We start from the raw sequence: 16,220 nt of genomic DNA on the forward strand, positions 1-16,220 counted from the left end.
TACTGAGGGAAGGAGGTTGTTGGCCAAGATCTCGCGATACATGGCCCCATCCATCCTCTCCTCAATAGGGTGCAGTCGTCCTGTCCCCTTTGCAGGAAAGCATCCCCAAATAATGATGTTTCCACCTCCATGCTTCATGGTTTGGATGGTGTTCTTGGGGTTGTACTCATCCTTCTTCTTCCTCCAAACACAGCGAGTGGAGTTTAGACAAAAATAGAGCTTTTTGGTCTAATCAGACCACATGACCTTCTCCCATTCCTCCTCTGGATCATCCAGATGGTCATTGGCAAACTTCAGACGGGCCTGGACATGCGCTGGCTTGAGCAGGGGGACCTTGCGTGCGCTGCAGGATTTTAATCCATGACGGCGTAGTGTGTTACTAATGGTTTTCTTTGAGACTGGGGTCCCAGCTCTCTTCAGGTCATTGACCAGGTCCTGCCGTGTAGTTCTGAGCTGACCCCTCACCTTCCTCATGATCATTGATGCCGCACGAGGTGAGACCTTGCATGGAGCCCCAGACCGAGGGTGATTGACCGTCATCTTGAACTTCTTCCATTTTCTAATAATTGCGCCAACAGTTGTTGCCTTTTCACCAAGCTGCTTGCCTATTGTCCTGTAGCCCATCCCAGCCTTGTGCAGGTTTACAATTGAACCCTGATGTCCTTACACAGCTCTCTGGTCTTGGCCATTGTGGAGAGGTTGGCGTCTGTTTGATTGAGTGTGTGGACAGGTGTCTTTTATACAGGTAACGAGTTCAAACAGGTGCAGTTAATACAGGTAATGAGTGGAGAACAGGAGGGCTTCTTAAAGAAAAACTAACAGGTCTGTGAGAGCCGGAATTCTTACTGGTTGGTAGGTGATCAAATACTTATGTCATGCAATAAAATGCAAATTAATTACTTAAAAATCATACAATGTGATTTTCTGAATTTTTGTTTTAGATTCCGTCTCTCACAGTTGAAGTGTACCTATGATAAAAAATACATACCTCTACATGCTTTGTAAGTAGGAAAACCTGAAAAATCGGCTGTGTATCAAATACTTGTTCTCCCCACTGTATATATATTTTTTAAAGAGCCGTTTGGGAGCCAAAAGAGCGGTCTCTTTTTGGTGAGCTGAGCCGAATGAGCCGGCTCACTGGAAAGAGCTGGAATGCCCATCACTAGAAGCCAGGCCCATCCACTGGGGAGCCAGACCCAGCCAACCCAAAAAAGGGCTTTATTACAGACAGAAATACTTCTCAGTTTCATCAGCTGTCCGGGTGGCTGGTCTCAGATGATCCCGCAGGTGAAGAAGCCGGATGTGGAGGTTCTGGGCTGGCGTGGTTACACGTGGTCTGCGGTTGTGAGGCCGGTTAGACGTACTGCCATACTCTCTAAAACGACGTTGGAGGCGGCTTATGGTAGATAAATTAACATTAAATTCTCTGGCAACAACTCTGGTGGACATTCCTGCAGTCAGCATGCCAATTGCACGCTCCGTCAAAACTTGAGACATCTGTGGCATTCTGTTGTGTGACAAAACTGCACATTTTATTATGGCCTTTTATTGTCCCCAGCACAAGGTGCACCTGTGTAGTGATCATGCTGTTTAATCAGCTTCTTGATATGCCACACCTCTCAGGTGGAGGAATTATCTTGGGAAAGGAGAAACACTCACTGACAGGGATATAAACACATTTGTGAACAACATTTGAGAGAAAAATGCTTTTTGTGCTTATGGAACATTTCTGGGCTTTTTAATTTCAGCCCATGAAAAATGTGACCAACACGTTACATGTTGCGTTTATATTTTTGTTCAGTATAAATGCATATTCCCATGAAACTGATTGAGATCAATTAAATGGTTGTCATGGAGATGCAGTTTGAAAGTTTCACCAGTATAAGGTGACAAATTATCATACATGATTGACAGCGATGGTCTATTTTGAAATGAGGTAGCCTATTCCTAACTTGGTGTTTAAGGGGATGTAAAAAATATTAACTTTTGAGACAATAGGGTTTGTTCGTAAATGAAATCTGGAATGCCAAAGTGTGATCTGGGCGTTCATAAATTCAGAGGGTTTCGCTCTGGAGCGTTCACACTGGATGCTCTTGCCGAGGAGTACAGTTGATCCGAGCGTTCTGACCTCACAACGGCAGTCATGCACCCAAGCTAACCGGCTAACGTTGGCTACCTTGCTAGCTACTTCCAGACACAAATGAGAGAACACCTCACTCTGACCATTTTACTCGCCCTAGCAGAGATGGTTATGCTATTTTCCTTTTATCCAGTGCCAGCGCTCTGGCACACTTAGACGAGAGTGCTCTAAAATCGGAGTAGATAGCCAGAGTGAATTTACAAACGCACCCATAGTGTGGGCATGGGCAGACGTTCCAATTGGAGGATGTATTATATGCATATTCTATACACTTTCCGAACAAATGTTAATTGAGGAAATTATTACGTCATTGGAATATTTTTTGGGGGCGCTCCCTCATCTAAAAACAATTGCACAACACCACTACATGTAACTTTAACGTTTTTTCAACAGACTATTGTATTTGTTGATTTAATCCGACTGTATTCATATAATGAGTAATCCAGGAATGTCACGAGTTAATGGACACGTGAAAACAGCAAATCCACAGATCGCAATCACACTCTATAAACAGTACCGTATTTCAAAGAACAGCGCGCATACCTTTTTAATTTAACCACACCCATTTGAGCTCTGACGCCTACCAATAAGATAATTTCTATTAGTGTAAACGGAAGTGATCAAAAACTATTTCCACGTTAGCATTGTTATTTAGACGTTTATTATCACCATGGAACTGAATATCAGTCGTGTTGATGCCAGGACTTGGTTAATAGATATTATTTAGGTAACGCTAAATAGGTATAGTAGCTGATCACGTTAGCTAACAATGGCTAACTGTAACGATATGGTTTTTCACACTCAAATAGCCTCCATCATGGAGGTGCTAGCGAATGCAGCCGTGGCAGAGATCTGTAAACTCGTAGACGACGACTATGCAGTGTTTCGTTTGGAAATAACTCAAAGCCAGAAAGATAACAGGACATTGCGGAGGAAACTACAGCTACTGGAACTGAAGATGGCACGGGAGCGCGCAGAGGGGACAATGCGAGAGCGCGCCCTCGCAAGTCGTCCCGGTAGTGTCAAGATCCTCGACCGACACAGAGGAATGGCAAGAGGTATATTTTGCAGAAGGCTGTCGCCGTTCATAAAGTTAATTGCCCCTTTCCTCCCTGCACACGTGTTCAGATGTTACACATAATTGGGTCTCGGTCAGTTTTTAGATGGTATGCAATATTTCAAATTCCCTGATTACGAGCCATCTAGCGCAAAGATTCAATATCATATTCTAAACAAATGCACACGACTTGGATGCAGAATAAAAGCAGGTCATCTTGCCAGACGATACCGACCCTACTATTACTGTTGTTTACAATGAGCTGCACTGGGGCTCCAGTCATGGTTAGTAAGTGTAAATAACATTTTATTCAACATGCTGGTATGTAGAGACTATTGTGTCTTTTTTGGGGGGCTCCAATCTCCAATTTACATTAAGACACCAGCACGAGATATGGTCGGAAAACGTACCTCAATGTAGGGATATGATATGCCACTGTACTCCAAATTTGACCTTAAATGGGTTTCCAGCCGCATACAAGCCTAAGATCACCATGCGCAATGCCATGCGTCGGCTGGTGTGGTGTAAAGCTCACCGACATTGAACTCTGGAGCAGTGGAAGCACGTTCTCTGGAGTGATAAACCAAGTCTCACCATCTGGCAGTCAGACGGACAAATCTGGGTTTAGCGGATGCCAGGAGAATGTTACCTGCCCGAGTGCAGGGTGCCAACTATAAAGTTTGGTGGATGAGGAATAATGTGACTGTTTTTCATGGTTTGGGCTAGGCCCCTTAGTTCCAGTGAAGGGAAATCTTAATGCTACAGCATACAATGACATTTTAGACTATTCTGTTCTTCTGACTTCGTAGCAACAGTTTTGGGAAGGCCCTTTCCTGTTTCAACAGGGAAATGCCCCCGTGCACAAAGTGAGGTCCATACAGAAATGGTTTGTCAAGATCAGTATGGAATAACTTGACTAACCTGCACAGAGCCCTGACCTCAACCCCATCGAACACCTTTGGGATGAATTGGAACGCCGACTGTGAGCCAGGCCTAATCACCCAACATCAGTGCCCGACCTCACTAATGCTCTTGTGGCTGAAATTGAATGGAAGAAAGTCCCTGCAGCAATGTTCGAACATCTAGTGGAAAGCCTTCCCAGAAGAGTGGAGGAGCAGAGGGGGGACCAACTCCATATTAATGGCAATGATTTTGGAATGAGATGTTCGACGAGCAGTTTTGGCTATGTAGTGTATCACAGCCAGTGCAATTCCATTATGGCTAATGCTAGCTAGCATGAGAACGAAAATGGCAGTTTTCTGGGAAAATGAACACTATTTCAATCTTCTCGATGAAGCAGTGTGGATAAAGGTCAGATCTCGAGTACTGCACTGTTGTACGGACCCATATCTCGTGCCGGCTCCATGGTGTCTTAATGTCACCATGAAAAGATGCAGTAGTCTCTACAAGCCAGAATGTTTATTAAAATTATATTTACACTTTACCGGTTGTTCATGCTGTTGGTCCTTTTGGCAGTAGGAGATAAGGTATCCACAGGAAAGGGTTGTTTACCCTACTTTTTGCGGCGCCGGTAGGTTCTGTCACTTGTATTTTCATTCTCTTGACACGTACGTTGACCGAAGCACATTTCCTCGGAATCAGCTGGAAGTGTTTGCCGTTCGGTTATGCTCGGCCATATTGTGCAAGTATTGGTCAAGTGCGAATTGCATCAGTAGGCCGGGGTTTGATAACACTTCCCTGTGGATATTTTGTACCAGGTTACCACCGACATAGGAACAAAATCAGCAGACAACAAGTAAAGTAAGTTGAAATGAAGTTTGTTCAACATTCTGACTTGTAACGAGACTGGTCAGGAATGCTGAGCCTACATGTTAGAGATGAGTGTGGAAGTATTTCACCCTCAGATTCTAAAAGAGGCTATTATAACCAGAGCCATTGATTTTTGGGTTGTCATATGCTTACACTGTTATGTTAAGTAGGACTTTCATACAAGCCTTAAAATGAGAACTCCCCCGTGTTCTGCAACCAAATTGCACTCTTCGCCCTCATGCAGAAGTATTTGCAAACACAGAAAAGGCTCTATACCGTTGAGCAGACAGTAGCCAACACAACCTCCTTTTTTTTCTCCCAATCACTTTCTCAGGTGAAGAAAGTCTCACTGGAGGCCACAGGAGCTTTGTGAAGCCAATGAAGCACAATTCATGGAGAGATGACCAACCAATTACTGTTGATGAGGGGAGTGGAACCTCAACCCAGCATGTTATCATGATAGAGGTTAGTGTAATAGTTTTGCATAAAAATTACAGTTACTTTGTAAATCAAATGTGGCCCGTTTATTTCAGAAAGGCTCACCTCAGCTATTCACTTGCTTACATGTACATCTGCCATAGGGGAGCTTTTGAGACTTCCCTACGACATTGTTATCCAATTCTACAAATTTACCGGTAATAACCTCCTCTCTTTTTGTGTCAGTCTGCAGATGCAGAGACTGCAGGTCCTGGGGTCAAGATGGAGAGGTCTGAAGGACAGGAAGACCCACGGCACAGCAGAGACATCCAGACTGGAACGCCCTCTGTAGCCATGGAGGACCCCACCACCGCCCCAGCGCAGCCCAGGACCCGAAGCAGCATCACTGAGGTCAGTGGAACGCCGAACGCCGTCCTCAAGTCAGAGACAGATTCCAATACTTTAACTGTAACAAAAAGGCTCTTACACACAGGATCTGACCACAGATCAGACCCAGAGAGACTGGGGTTGGGGACACTGGGCTGTCCTCCTGCTCCCGGTTCAGAGTACTTACCCGTATTTCACCAGAGCCAAAGAACGGTTAATTCCCGTGGAGATGGTGATGCGTTAGACACTCGTGGTGATGACCCGTCTTGTTCTTACTCTACAGAAATGGACCCTGGCAACATATCTTTGGGTTTAGAGACACAGACTGATCTGTCTAGAGGGGACTGGAACCAGTACAGTAGTAGTGTATACTCTGAAGGGTACCTAGATAAGAAAAGGGAGGTTATAATCATAGATGAGGTGACTGTGAAAGTGGAGGGTGACGCTTCTCCCACACGGAATGCAGAAAGTCACCTTGGAGATGGACACTCACAGGGCAGAGATTTCTTAGATTATAGGGAAAGCTTAGAGACAAATCCAACCGTTGTGACCCACTCACCTATACACGAGTTCAGGGATCGCGACCCAGTGTCCACGTCGATGGGGCCTTCCGATTCACCCATCCATGTCCTTTTCGATCAGGTATTGAACTCAAATGACAGGACTAGAGCCCAGGCTCAGGGAGGGGGAGAAACATCAGGCAATGTTAAAGAGAAACGGTTCATCTGCATGTTCTGTAACAAAGGCTTCAGCAGCCCCCAGAAGGTGGAAATCCACCAGAGGGTCCACACAGGGGTGAAACCCTTCAGCTGTGCCCAGTGTCAAATGCGTTTCGCCCAGGCTCGTGACCTGAAGAGGCACCAGAGGGTCCACACAGGTGAGAAACCCTACAGCTGCCCCCAGTGTGAGAAGAGGTTCTCCCGCCAGGACCATGTGAAGATGCACCTGAAGGTCCACACCGGAGAGAGGCCATTTGCCTGTACGCACTGCGGGAAGAGGTTCTCAGAGAGGAGCTACCTCAGGATACACCAGCAGAAAAAACATTTCACTCTGTAACATAGAAAGTAACTATTTTACTCAATAGCTTCTGATGTTTAGATCAAACTCTGCATTAGCTAGCAGTTTCACATCCGTTACACCAACAAAGTCTGATACATGTTGTGGTTGTACTGTGTTCACAAATGCCTATTTAATTACTTTCATTCAACTACTTAATTTTTTTTCCCAAGACACTTTTCATGAGAAAATTAATACAATTTATCAAATTCATTCAGATTATTAGTTGAGATGTGTATGTGTGGTTTTCATGTGTATTTAAATCTTGTTTATGTTCAATAAACACAAAATGGAACTTTTCATTCTAAGCCTTTCATTTAGACTCTTAGTTTACATCACATCTGATCTCACCCTATTCTGCATACACACGATATTATAACCAATATACGCTTACTAAATATACCCAAACACCTACTGTACACGTCAACATAGTTTAGTCAGGTTTGTCTGATGACTTTTAACTTATCATAGCTGACTTATTTTTAACCACGTAATATTTATGTCCCATTATGTTTTTTTTATTTTTAAATGAAGTCATTCTGTAACTACAGTATAGAACTCTGACGTAGTGGGAAACATAAGTAACAATTTCAATGTAAATATTTTCTGCGGCTCAAAATGACTATCAGCCAGTGAAAATGTTTGATTTACTTGCAGTTGACAAAACACTAAATTGTAGCTGGTCTCATCAGATTATATCCTGGAACAAGTTCTGCATCAGCCAATTAAAATGGTCGACATAGTTGGACGTGTCAAATCAAATCAAATTTTATTTGTCACATACACATGGTTAGCAGATGTTAATGCGAGTGTAGCGAAATGCTTGTGCTTCTAGTTCCGACAATGCAGTAATAACCAACAAGTAATCTAACAATTCCAAAACTACTGTCTTGTACACAGTGTAAGGGGATAAAGAATATGTACATAAGGATATATGAATGAGTGATGGTACAGAGCAGCATAGGCAAGATACAGTAGATGGTATCGAGTACAGTATATACATATGAGATATGTTCCAACACTTGTTCATGGAAGTGTCCTTAACATACCGCAGTCCAACCACACGTTCTGATCATCAAAGCAACTATCACGTGTATTTGACTGACTGATCAAATTGCTCTCTGTGTAAATTGCCTAGTCTGCGTAATTGACGCAGATTGTGACAAGGCTTTGAATCTCAAATGAGTCCCCCCCCCCCTTTTAAATGTAGATTTATGTGTATTGTGTTAGTGTGTTGAAAAGGGACGTAGCCAACAGCTTGAAAATGCAGAGCTGCCTCTTAAGAGTTGCACACAAACACACAGCTATTTGTGCATCTAACTTTCCTACGGTGTGTTTGTAAATCCAATCTGGAGTGCCAGAGTGCCCTCTGGGCATTTGTAAATTGTTGGATTGTTCGTTTGTTGGAAATTCAAGAGCGTTGTGCTCGCGGAGCGTTCAGAGCGCATACTGGACGCTCTGGCAGAGGAGTAGGGTTGATCCAGGTTTCTGACCTCACAACGGCAGGCAAGCACCCAAGCTAACCTTCATTTAACTAGGCAAGTCAGTTAAGAACAAATTCTTATTTTACAATGACGGCCTACCCCGGCCAAACCTTCCCCTAACCCAGACGACGCTGGGCCAATTGTGTGCTGCCCTATGGGACTCCCAATCACGGCCGGTTGTGATCCAGCCCGGGATCAAACCAGGGTCTGTAGTGATTCCTCTAGCACTGAGATGCAGTGCCTTAGGCCGTTGCGTCACTTGGGAGCCCTAAAGTGAGAGAACACCTCACTCTGTCCATTTTATTCTCCATAGCAGAGCTTGTTAGGCTGTTTTCCTTTTATCCAGAGCATTGGTGACTAAACTGTGCTCCTGGCAACAATTTAATTACGCTTTTTCGCTGAGGTTTACTGACACCGGCCATATTCAAGGGGTGTTGAGCGTCAGTTATTCTGCGCTTTTGCACACTCGGAGGAGAGTGCTCTGAAATCAGAGTAGATAGCCAGAGTGAATTTATGAACGCACCCTTAGTCCTGAATGAATTGTGAATAATGATGAGTAAGAAGGTTACAGATGTAGAAATATCATACCCCCAAGACATGCTAACCTCTCACCATTACAATAACGGGGGAGGTGTATGATATTTGTAAGTGTAACTTTCTCACTCGTCATTATTCATGATTCATTCAGGATTATCCGTTAATGATGGTAGCATCCACATTAATGTAGAAGAGTTTAGAAACATATTCTATTCTTATTTACAATAAAAGTGACTCATATGACACAATACATTAATTTCTATTGGGCACAAAATTCTCTGAAACGCAACCAAAATTAACAGCAATGCATCCAACAAGTTTGTGGAGTCACACGCTTGATGTAATCATTGCACGCTAGGAATATGGAACCAAATACTAAACTTTTGAAAACTTTAATGCACATAAGTGAGGGGACTATGTACAAAAGGTGCTCTAATTTCTAAACGGTTCACCCGATATGGATGACAATAACCGTAAATAAAATCTAACAGTCTTCACTTTAACCTCAGTCGTGTGGTCAGGTGCCACAAAGGGAGTCCTCGGAAAATTACAATTGGCTCAGAACAGGGCAGCACGGCTGGCCCTTAAATGTACATGGAGAGCTAACATTAATAATATGCATGTCAATCTCTCATGGCTCAAAGTGGAAGAGAGATTGACTTCATCACTACTTGTTTTTGTAAGAAGTGTTGACCCATGCATACCCCACAAGACATGCCACCAAAGGTCTCTTCACAATCCCCAAGTCTAGAACAGACTATGGGAGGCGCACAGTACTACATATAGCCATGTCTACATGGAACTCTATTCCACATCAGGTAACTGATGCAAGCAGTAGAATCCGATTTTGAAAACAGATAAAAAATACACCTTATGGAACAGCGGGACTATGAAGAGACACAGACACACATACATGGATGTTGTATTGTAAATATGTGATTGTGGAGTAGTGGCCTGAGGGAACACACTAAATGTATTGGATAAAGTGTTATGAAATGTAATGTCATGTAATATTTCAATTGTATATAACTGCCTTAATGTTGCTGGACTCCAGGAAGAGTAGCTGCTGCATCGGCAGGAACTAATGGGGATCCATAATAAACCCCAGGAAGATTAGCTGCTGCCTTGGCAGGAACTAATGGGGATCCATAATAAACCCCAGAAAGATTAGCTGCTGCCTTGGCAAGAACTAATGGGGATCCATAATAAACCCCAGGAAGATTGGCTGCTGCCTTGGCAGGAACTAATGGGGATCCATAATAAACCCCAGGAAGATTAGCTGCTGCCTTGGCAAGAACTAATGGGGATCCATAATAAACCCCAGGAAGATTAGCTGCTGCCTTGGCAAGAACTAATGGGGATCCATAATAAACCCCAGGAAGATTAGCTGCTGCCTTGGCAAGAACTAATGGGGATCCATAATAAACCCCAGGAAGATTAGCTGCTGCCTTGGCAAGAACTAATGGGGATCCATAATAAACCCCAGGAAGATTAGCTTCTGCCTTGGCAGGAACTAATGGGGATCCATAATAAACCCCAGGAAGATTAGCTGCTGCCTTGGCAGGAACTAATGGGGATCCATAATAAACCCCAGGAAGATTAGCTGCTGCCTTGGCAAGAACTAATGGCGATCCATAATAAATACAAATACACTGCTCAAAAAAATAAAGGGAACACTTAAACAACACAATGTAACTCCAAGTCAATCACACTTCTGTGAAATCAAACTGTCCACTTAGGAAGCAACACTGATTGACAATAAATTGTCAATAATTTCCACAACAGGTGGAAATTATAGACAATTGTCTAGACACCCCCAATAAAGGAGTGGTTCTGCAGGTGGTGACCACAGACCACTTCTCAGTTCCTATGCTTCCTGGCTGATGTTTTGGTCACTTTTGAACGCTGGCGGTGCTTTCACTCTAGTGGTAGCATGAGACGGAGTCTACAACCCACACAAGTGGCTCAGGTAGTGCAGCTCATCCAGGATGGCACATCAATGCGAACTGTGGCAAGAAGGTTTCCTGTGTCTGTCAGCGTAGTGTCCAGAGCATGGAGGCGCTACCAGGAGACAGGCCAGTACATCAGGAGACGTGGAGGAGGCCGTAGGAGGGCAACAACCCAGCAGCAGGACCGCCTTTGTGCAAGGAGGAGCAGGAGGGGGACTGCCAGAGCCCTGCAAAATGACCTCCAGCGGGCCTCAAATGTGCATGTGTCTGCTCAAACGGTCAGAAACAGACTCCACAAGGGTGGTATGAGGGCCCGACGTCCACAGGTGGGGGTTGTGCTTACAGCCCAACACCGTGCAGGACGTTGGCATTTGCCAGAGAACACCAAGATTGGCAAATTCACCACTGACGCCCTGTGCTCTTCACAGATGAAAGCAGGTTCACACTGAGCACATGTGACAGACGTGACAGAGTCTGGAGACGCCGTGGAGAACGTTCTGTTGCCTGCAACATCCTCCAGCATGACCGGTTTGGCGGTGGGTCAGTCATGGTGTGGGGTGGCATTTCTTTGACGGGCCGCACAGCCCTCCATGTGCTCGCCAGAGGTAGCCTGACTGCCATTAGGTACCGAGATGAGATCCTCAGACCCCTTGTGAAACCATATGCTGGTGCGGTTGACCATGGGTTCCTCCTAATGCAAGACAATGCTAGACCTCATGTGTCTGGAGTGTGTCAGCAGTTACTGCAAGAGGAAGGCATTGATGCTATGGACTGGCCCGCCCGTTCCCCAGACCTGAATCCAATTGAGCACATCTGGGACATCATGTCTCGCTCCATCCACCAACGCCACGTTGCACCACAGACTGTCCAGGAGTTGGCGGATGCTTTTGTCCAGGTCTGGGAGGAGATCCCTCAGGAGACCATCCGCCACCTCATCAGGAGCATGCCCAGGCGTTGTAGGGAGGGCATACAGGCACGTGGAGGCCACACACACTACTGAGCCTCATTTTGACTTGTTTTAAGGACATTACATCAAAGTTGGATCCGCCTGTAGTGTGGTTTTCCACTTTAGTTTTGAGTGTGACTCCAAATCCAGACCTCCATGGGTTGACAAATTTGATTTCCATTGATAAGTTTTGTGTGATTTTGTTGGCAGCACATTCAACTATGTAAAGAAAAAAGTATTTAATAAGAATATTTCATTCATTCAGATTTAGGATGTGTTACTTTAGTGTTCCCTTTATTTTTTTGAGCAGTGTAGTTATTGTATCATTTCAAATCCAAAGTGCTGGAGTACAGAGCCAAAACAACAAAAATTGTCCCAATACGTTTGGAGCTCACTGTATGTCAGGGAAGTGTTTGATGCCCTCCCAGCTCCTCCGTCCCTATCCCTCCACTATCGCCAATAACCACCATTGGAATTGACCTATAATGGCAAACAAGGAATAATAATGACTTGTCCTCCTAATTTGTCCAGAACTCTTATTCATTTTGCAGCAGGTTTGCAAGTCACAAAAATAAATACAATTACATTGTAGTATAGATTAATCCTTTCTTCCCACTTTTCCACGCCAAACTTGTCCCTCAAAACCTCCCCCTCCCAGTTTTCCTCCTCCCTTTACCCCCCCTCACCAAAGCCAAGCTCATCACACCCTCCCCCTTTAATCCACCCAAGCCAAACTTGTCACACCCTCCCATCCTTGCCCACCCAGACCAAGCTTGTCACACCCTTCCATCCTTGCCCACCCAGGCAAAGCTTGTCACAACCTTCCATCCTTGCCCACCCAGGCAAAGCTTGTCACACCCTCCCATCCTTGCCCACCCAGGCCAAGCTTGTCACACCCTTCCATCCTTGCCAAGCTTGTCTCAACCTCCCTTCCTTGCACACCCTTACCCACCCAAGCCAAGTCTGTCCCAACCTTTTCCCCTTCTTCTCAGATACATTTAATACATCGACTTACTCATCCATTCTCCTTCATTCACACATACGGTATGCATCCACACACCCATTCACCCACACGTATTAATTCACCCTCCTTCACACTCCCATTCATATGAACAGGCACACAAACATACACCCACACACACCTACACTCACGCCCAAACACACACACATCCATAGAACAGTTGGTTCCACTTTATTTGAAGGCTTCATAAAGCCTTGATATAGGGTTCATAAGCACTGCATAAATGGGCAAAAATCCGTCATCTTTAATCGTATTTCATGCTCTATAAAAGATGTATAAATATGTCAAACAGTTATGCCACATTATGAATCTTTATAGAGCATGATATATGGTTATAGATGAGATGCTTCACAAATATGTAGTGTTATGATGCCTATATGAAGGCTTTATGAAGCCATCATAGGGGGCACTTAAAAAAAAGCGGGACCAAATAGTTATTTACATGCTATGTTTTCCCTTTTGTATTATATTTTCAGTGTCCATGTAGCCCATTGGCATCGGCTACTTCTATTGTTACTTCCTAGAGAAGAATAGTTACTTGAGGAAAGTAGATTATATATTTTATTGGGGGAGGGGGAAATAATATTATCTCAATTTACCATAAGCCGATCATAGGCATCACCGTATGTAGCCTAGTGCGCTCATAGTTTTTTCCTACTTCGTCCTCTTTTCAGAACAGGGGGCTCTCCTTCTTCAATTGGAAAGGTTTCTTGTAGCTTGATTAGGGCTTCATCAGCGCTTGTGAATCCCATCCTTTGCGTTCCCTTCCATACCCACAGCACTGCCGGGAAGCTGAGTTGAGATTTGATTCTGACTGTCTGATCTGAATGTATTCCTTGCGTTTTCTCCTCAGCCTAGCAGACAGGTCTGAGACGAATCGAATGGACTGGCTGTGGATTTTGATCTCCTTTCCCCCCTGTGCTTTCAGAATGTTGACTTTGGTCTGATAGTTCCGCAGTTTGAAGATTACCATGCAGGGATATTTAGCGTTCTTCTGTTTCACGCCCAATCCTTTTGGCATTGTTCCAGATCCTCTGGTGCTATATCCACGGCAAGTTCCTCTGCTATCAGTTTGACTACGTAGCTGGAAAGGTGTCCTTTTTCCTCGTCTTCTGGTACAGACAGTATTCTCATGTTTCGTCTCATTCTGTTTTCTTGCTGGTCCAATTCATCTTCTAAAGTTTGCAACTTTGTTTCCAGCAGGTTCATTTTTTGTGTGTTGTTCTTTCATGTGCATGTCTGACACGATAGGCTACTTTCTTTTCGAGCAAATCTACTTTTTAAAAACTTTTTTAACAGATTGTAGCAGTTTGTTTTGGTGTGCTTTGAGAGCATTTTAGCATTGCTTGATATTCTTTAGCTGTTCATTACTCTCGTTTGCATCTCCTAATTGCTCCTTGTCTTTTGCTCTGGGGGAAGTAATGCCTTGTTAGATTTGTGTCGCCGCGCCGCTTTACCAAATGATTGGCTTGTGTTTGTATATAACTGACCGCTCACGCTTTCCCAGTCGCTTGGGGATATATTGATCTATTTGATTTTAGAGACTTAATTTAAACTTTAAACTATTGTTTGCCTTCTACATATAACCACAGTTTTGTCAGTACAAGACGGAACTAGTCACACCTGTCATAACTCTCCTGTGAAGGGCTGAAGGATCAGGGTACAGTGGGTCCGCTCTACTGCGCCCTCTCTCTCCCGCAGAGGTGGAGGAGGACGCTTTATGGCGGTCGTAAAATACTCTGCTTCTGGACTCTGTAGTATCGAGATTGGAATGTGACTATGGAACACAGAGACACTTGGACATCAAAAGTTTGAATAATGTAACAGTATTTCGGTATTCCAAGCAGTTGGAGTGGTCCGTGGACACTTAAGGAACAGTCATGTCGAGTTTGTTTCATTTGGTGACCTCATGAAGGACAGGAGACACACATTACTGTTTCTTTGTTTGCATACACTTCTCAATTATGGGGTTTGCATCTGAATGTTGTATTAAATTAATGATTAAGCATAAGAATAATTTTGGAAAGATAACAATGTGATCTTAGTCTTCTAAATTAGAATTGTTTTTCATAGTAACTTATGATCAGTCAGTGGCCACGCCCCCATGAGCACAGACACTACACGGTGTCATGGAACGCCCCCTTTTCTGCTCCTGTATAAAACCACCTGTGACAAAATGTACATTAGACCAGAAAACATGGAAGCTGTCGCTATATGTTGAAATGGTTGGCAACTCTACCAAAGGACAAGACCAGAGAACATGGAGATCATTCCCACGTTGAAATGGCTAAGAAATCTACACACTAAAGAACAATTATTCAGGCTGCAGCTGTTTAAGTACTTTAGTCTGGTAAATGCAACCGGTTGAATGACCGAATGGTACTCTGACGTATCCATTATAACAAGCTACAACCAGAGACTTTGATCTCTGGTGGACAAACTAGAGACTTTGTGTCGACAATCTATCCAGCAGACGGACTGGCGATCGCAGAGAGGGACAACAAAGGCATACACTTGTAAATATGTAAATTGCCATTTATTTTCGAATGAGCGGTTGTTCATGTTCAAAGTATTAGCATTTCCATGAGTGTAGTTATCAACTCTGAATTTTCCCGCTCTTAAGCTTTGCCCACCCCTTTCCTTTGTCTACCAAGCCATCATATTGGCTTAGCCCACTAGGGACTTTTCTTTGTGTCATGTTAGGAACCAATGTATTATCTACTGTGTGTGTGTTTATGTAATTCTGTGATTGATTAGTTAGTTAGTTAGTAAATAAATAAGCCAATTTGTATATCACTATTCATGATTTATGATGATAGGGTTCGTGCAGATATCCAAGGGTTTGCGACATTCAGGAATAAGATTGATGAGGTAATAATACATTAATATAAGTCGGTAATCAATAAGATAATAAAATATCTGAAGAGTTATATTTGGGAAATTGCAACTCTATAAACAAAATTTTCCTGTGGTGCCCCAACTTCTTAGTTAGTTACTATTCCGTGATTAAACGAATCGGGGCAATAATTACACAGATAATTGATTTGATAATATAACAGTCTTCACATTTAATGACAGCAAACGTTGCGACACACCCCATGCATCCTATCGGTATGCGCATGCGTGGCAATTACCTTGTACCAAGAGTTTGTGAGTTCTAGCATGTAAACTAAGGACCTCATTTTTATTTTTTTCATAAAAGCACATGGATGTGTGTGAAACAGGCAAACAAAAACGTCAGATTTTGTCATATATGCAAAAATATGTGACTGGGCTTACTGAGGTGAGCACACTATGAACTACAGTCTAAATGGTATTAGGTCAGGGCCCGTATCCACAAAGCCTCTGAGTAGGAGTGCTGATCAAGGATCAGTGTTTCCTTGTAGATCATAAGAAATAGGATTATACGGAAAGATCCTAAATCAGCACTCACTCCTACTCTGATTCTCTTTGTAG

General features: G+C 43.7%; 1 protein-coding gene across 3 annotated transcripts in view; it reads left to right on the forward strand.

Moving 5' to 3' along the window:
* Positions 1 to 2,675: 2,675 nt before the first annotated feature.
* The window catches only part of LOC110498515 (uncharacterized), a 39,052-nt gene continuing 25,507 nt past the window's right edge, over positions 2,676 to 16,220 (forward strand). Inside the window, exons 1-3 of one of the 3 annotated variants that reach the window (XM_021575173.3) lie at positions 2,676 to 3,198; positions 5,302 to 5,432; positions 5,631 to 5,795. In XM_021575173.3, coding sequence (XP_021430848.3) covers positions 2,910 to 3,198; positions 5,302 to 5,432; positions 5,631 to 5,795 — 585 coding nt within the window. In that variant the 5' untranslated portion in view covers positions 2,676 to 2,909. Of the gene's footprint in view, positions 3,199 to 5,301; positions 5,433 to 5,630; positions 7,130 to 16,220 lie in introns of those variants that run through there. The other 2 variants (XM_090210491.1, XM_090210490.1) reach the window with 2 other exon arrangements.

The sequence above is a fragment of the Oncorhynchus mykiss genome, chromosome 19 (genome assembly GCF_057628025.1).
Source record: "Oncorhynchus mykiss isolate SJ-2025 chromosome 19, ASM5762802v1, whole genome shotgun sequence".
NCBI lineage: Eukaryota > Metazoa > Chordata > Actinopteri > Salmoniformes > Salmonidae > Oncorhynchus > Oncorhynchus mykiss.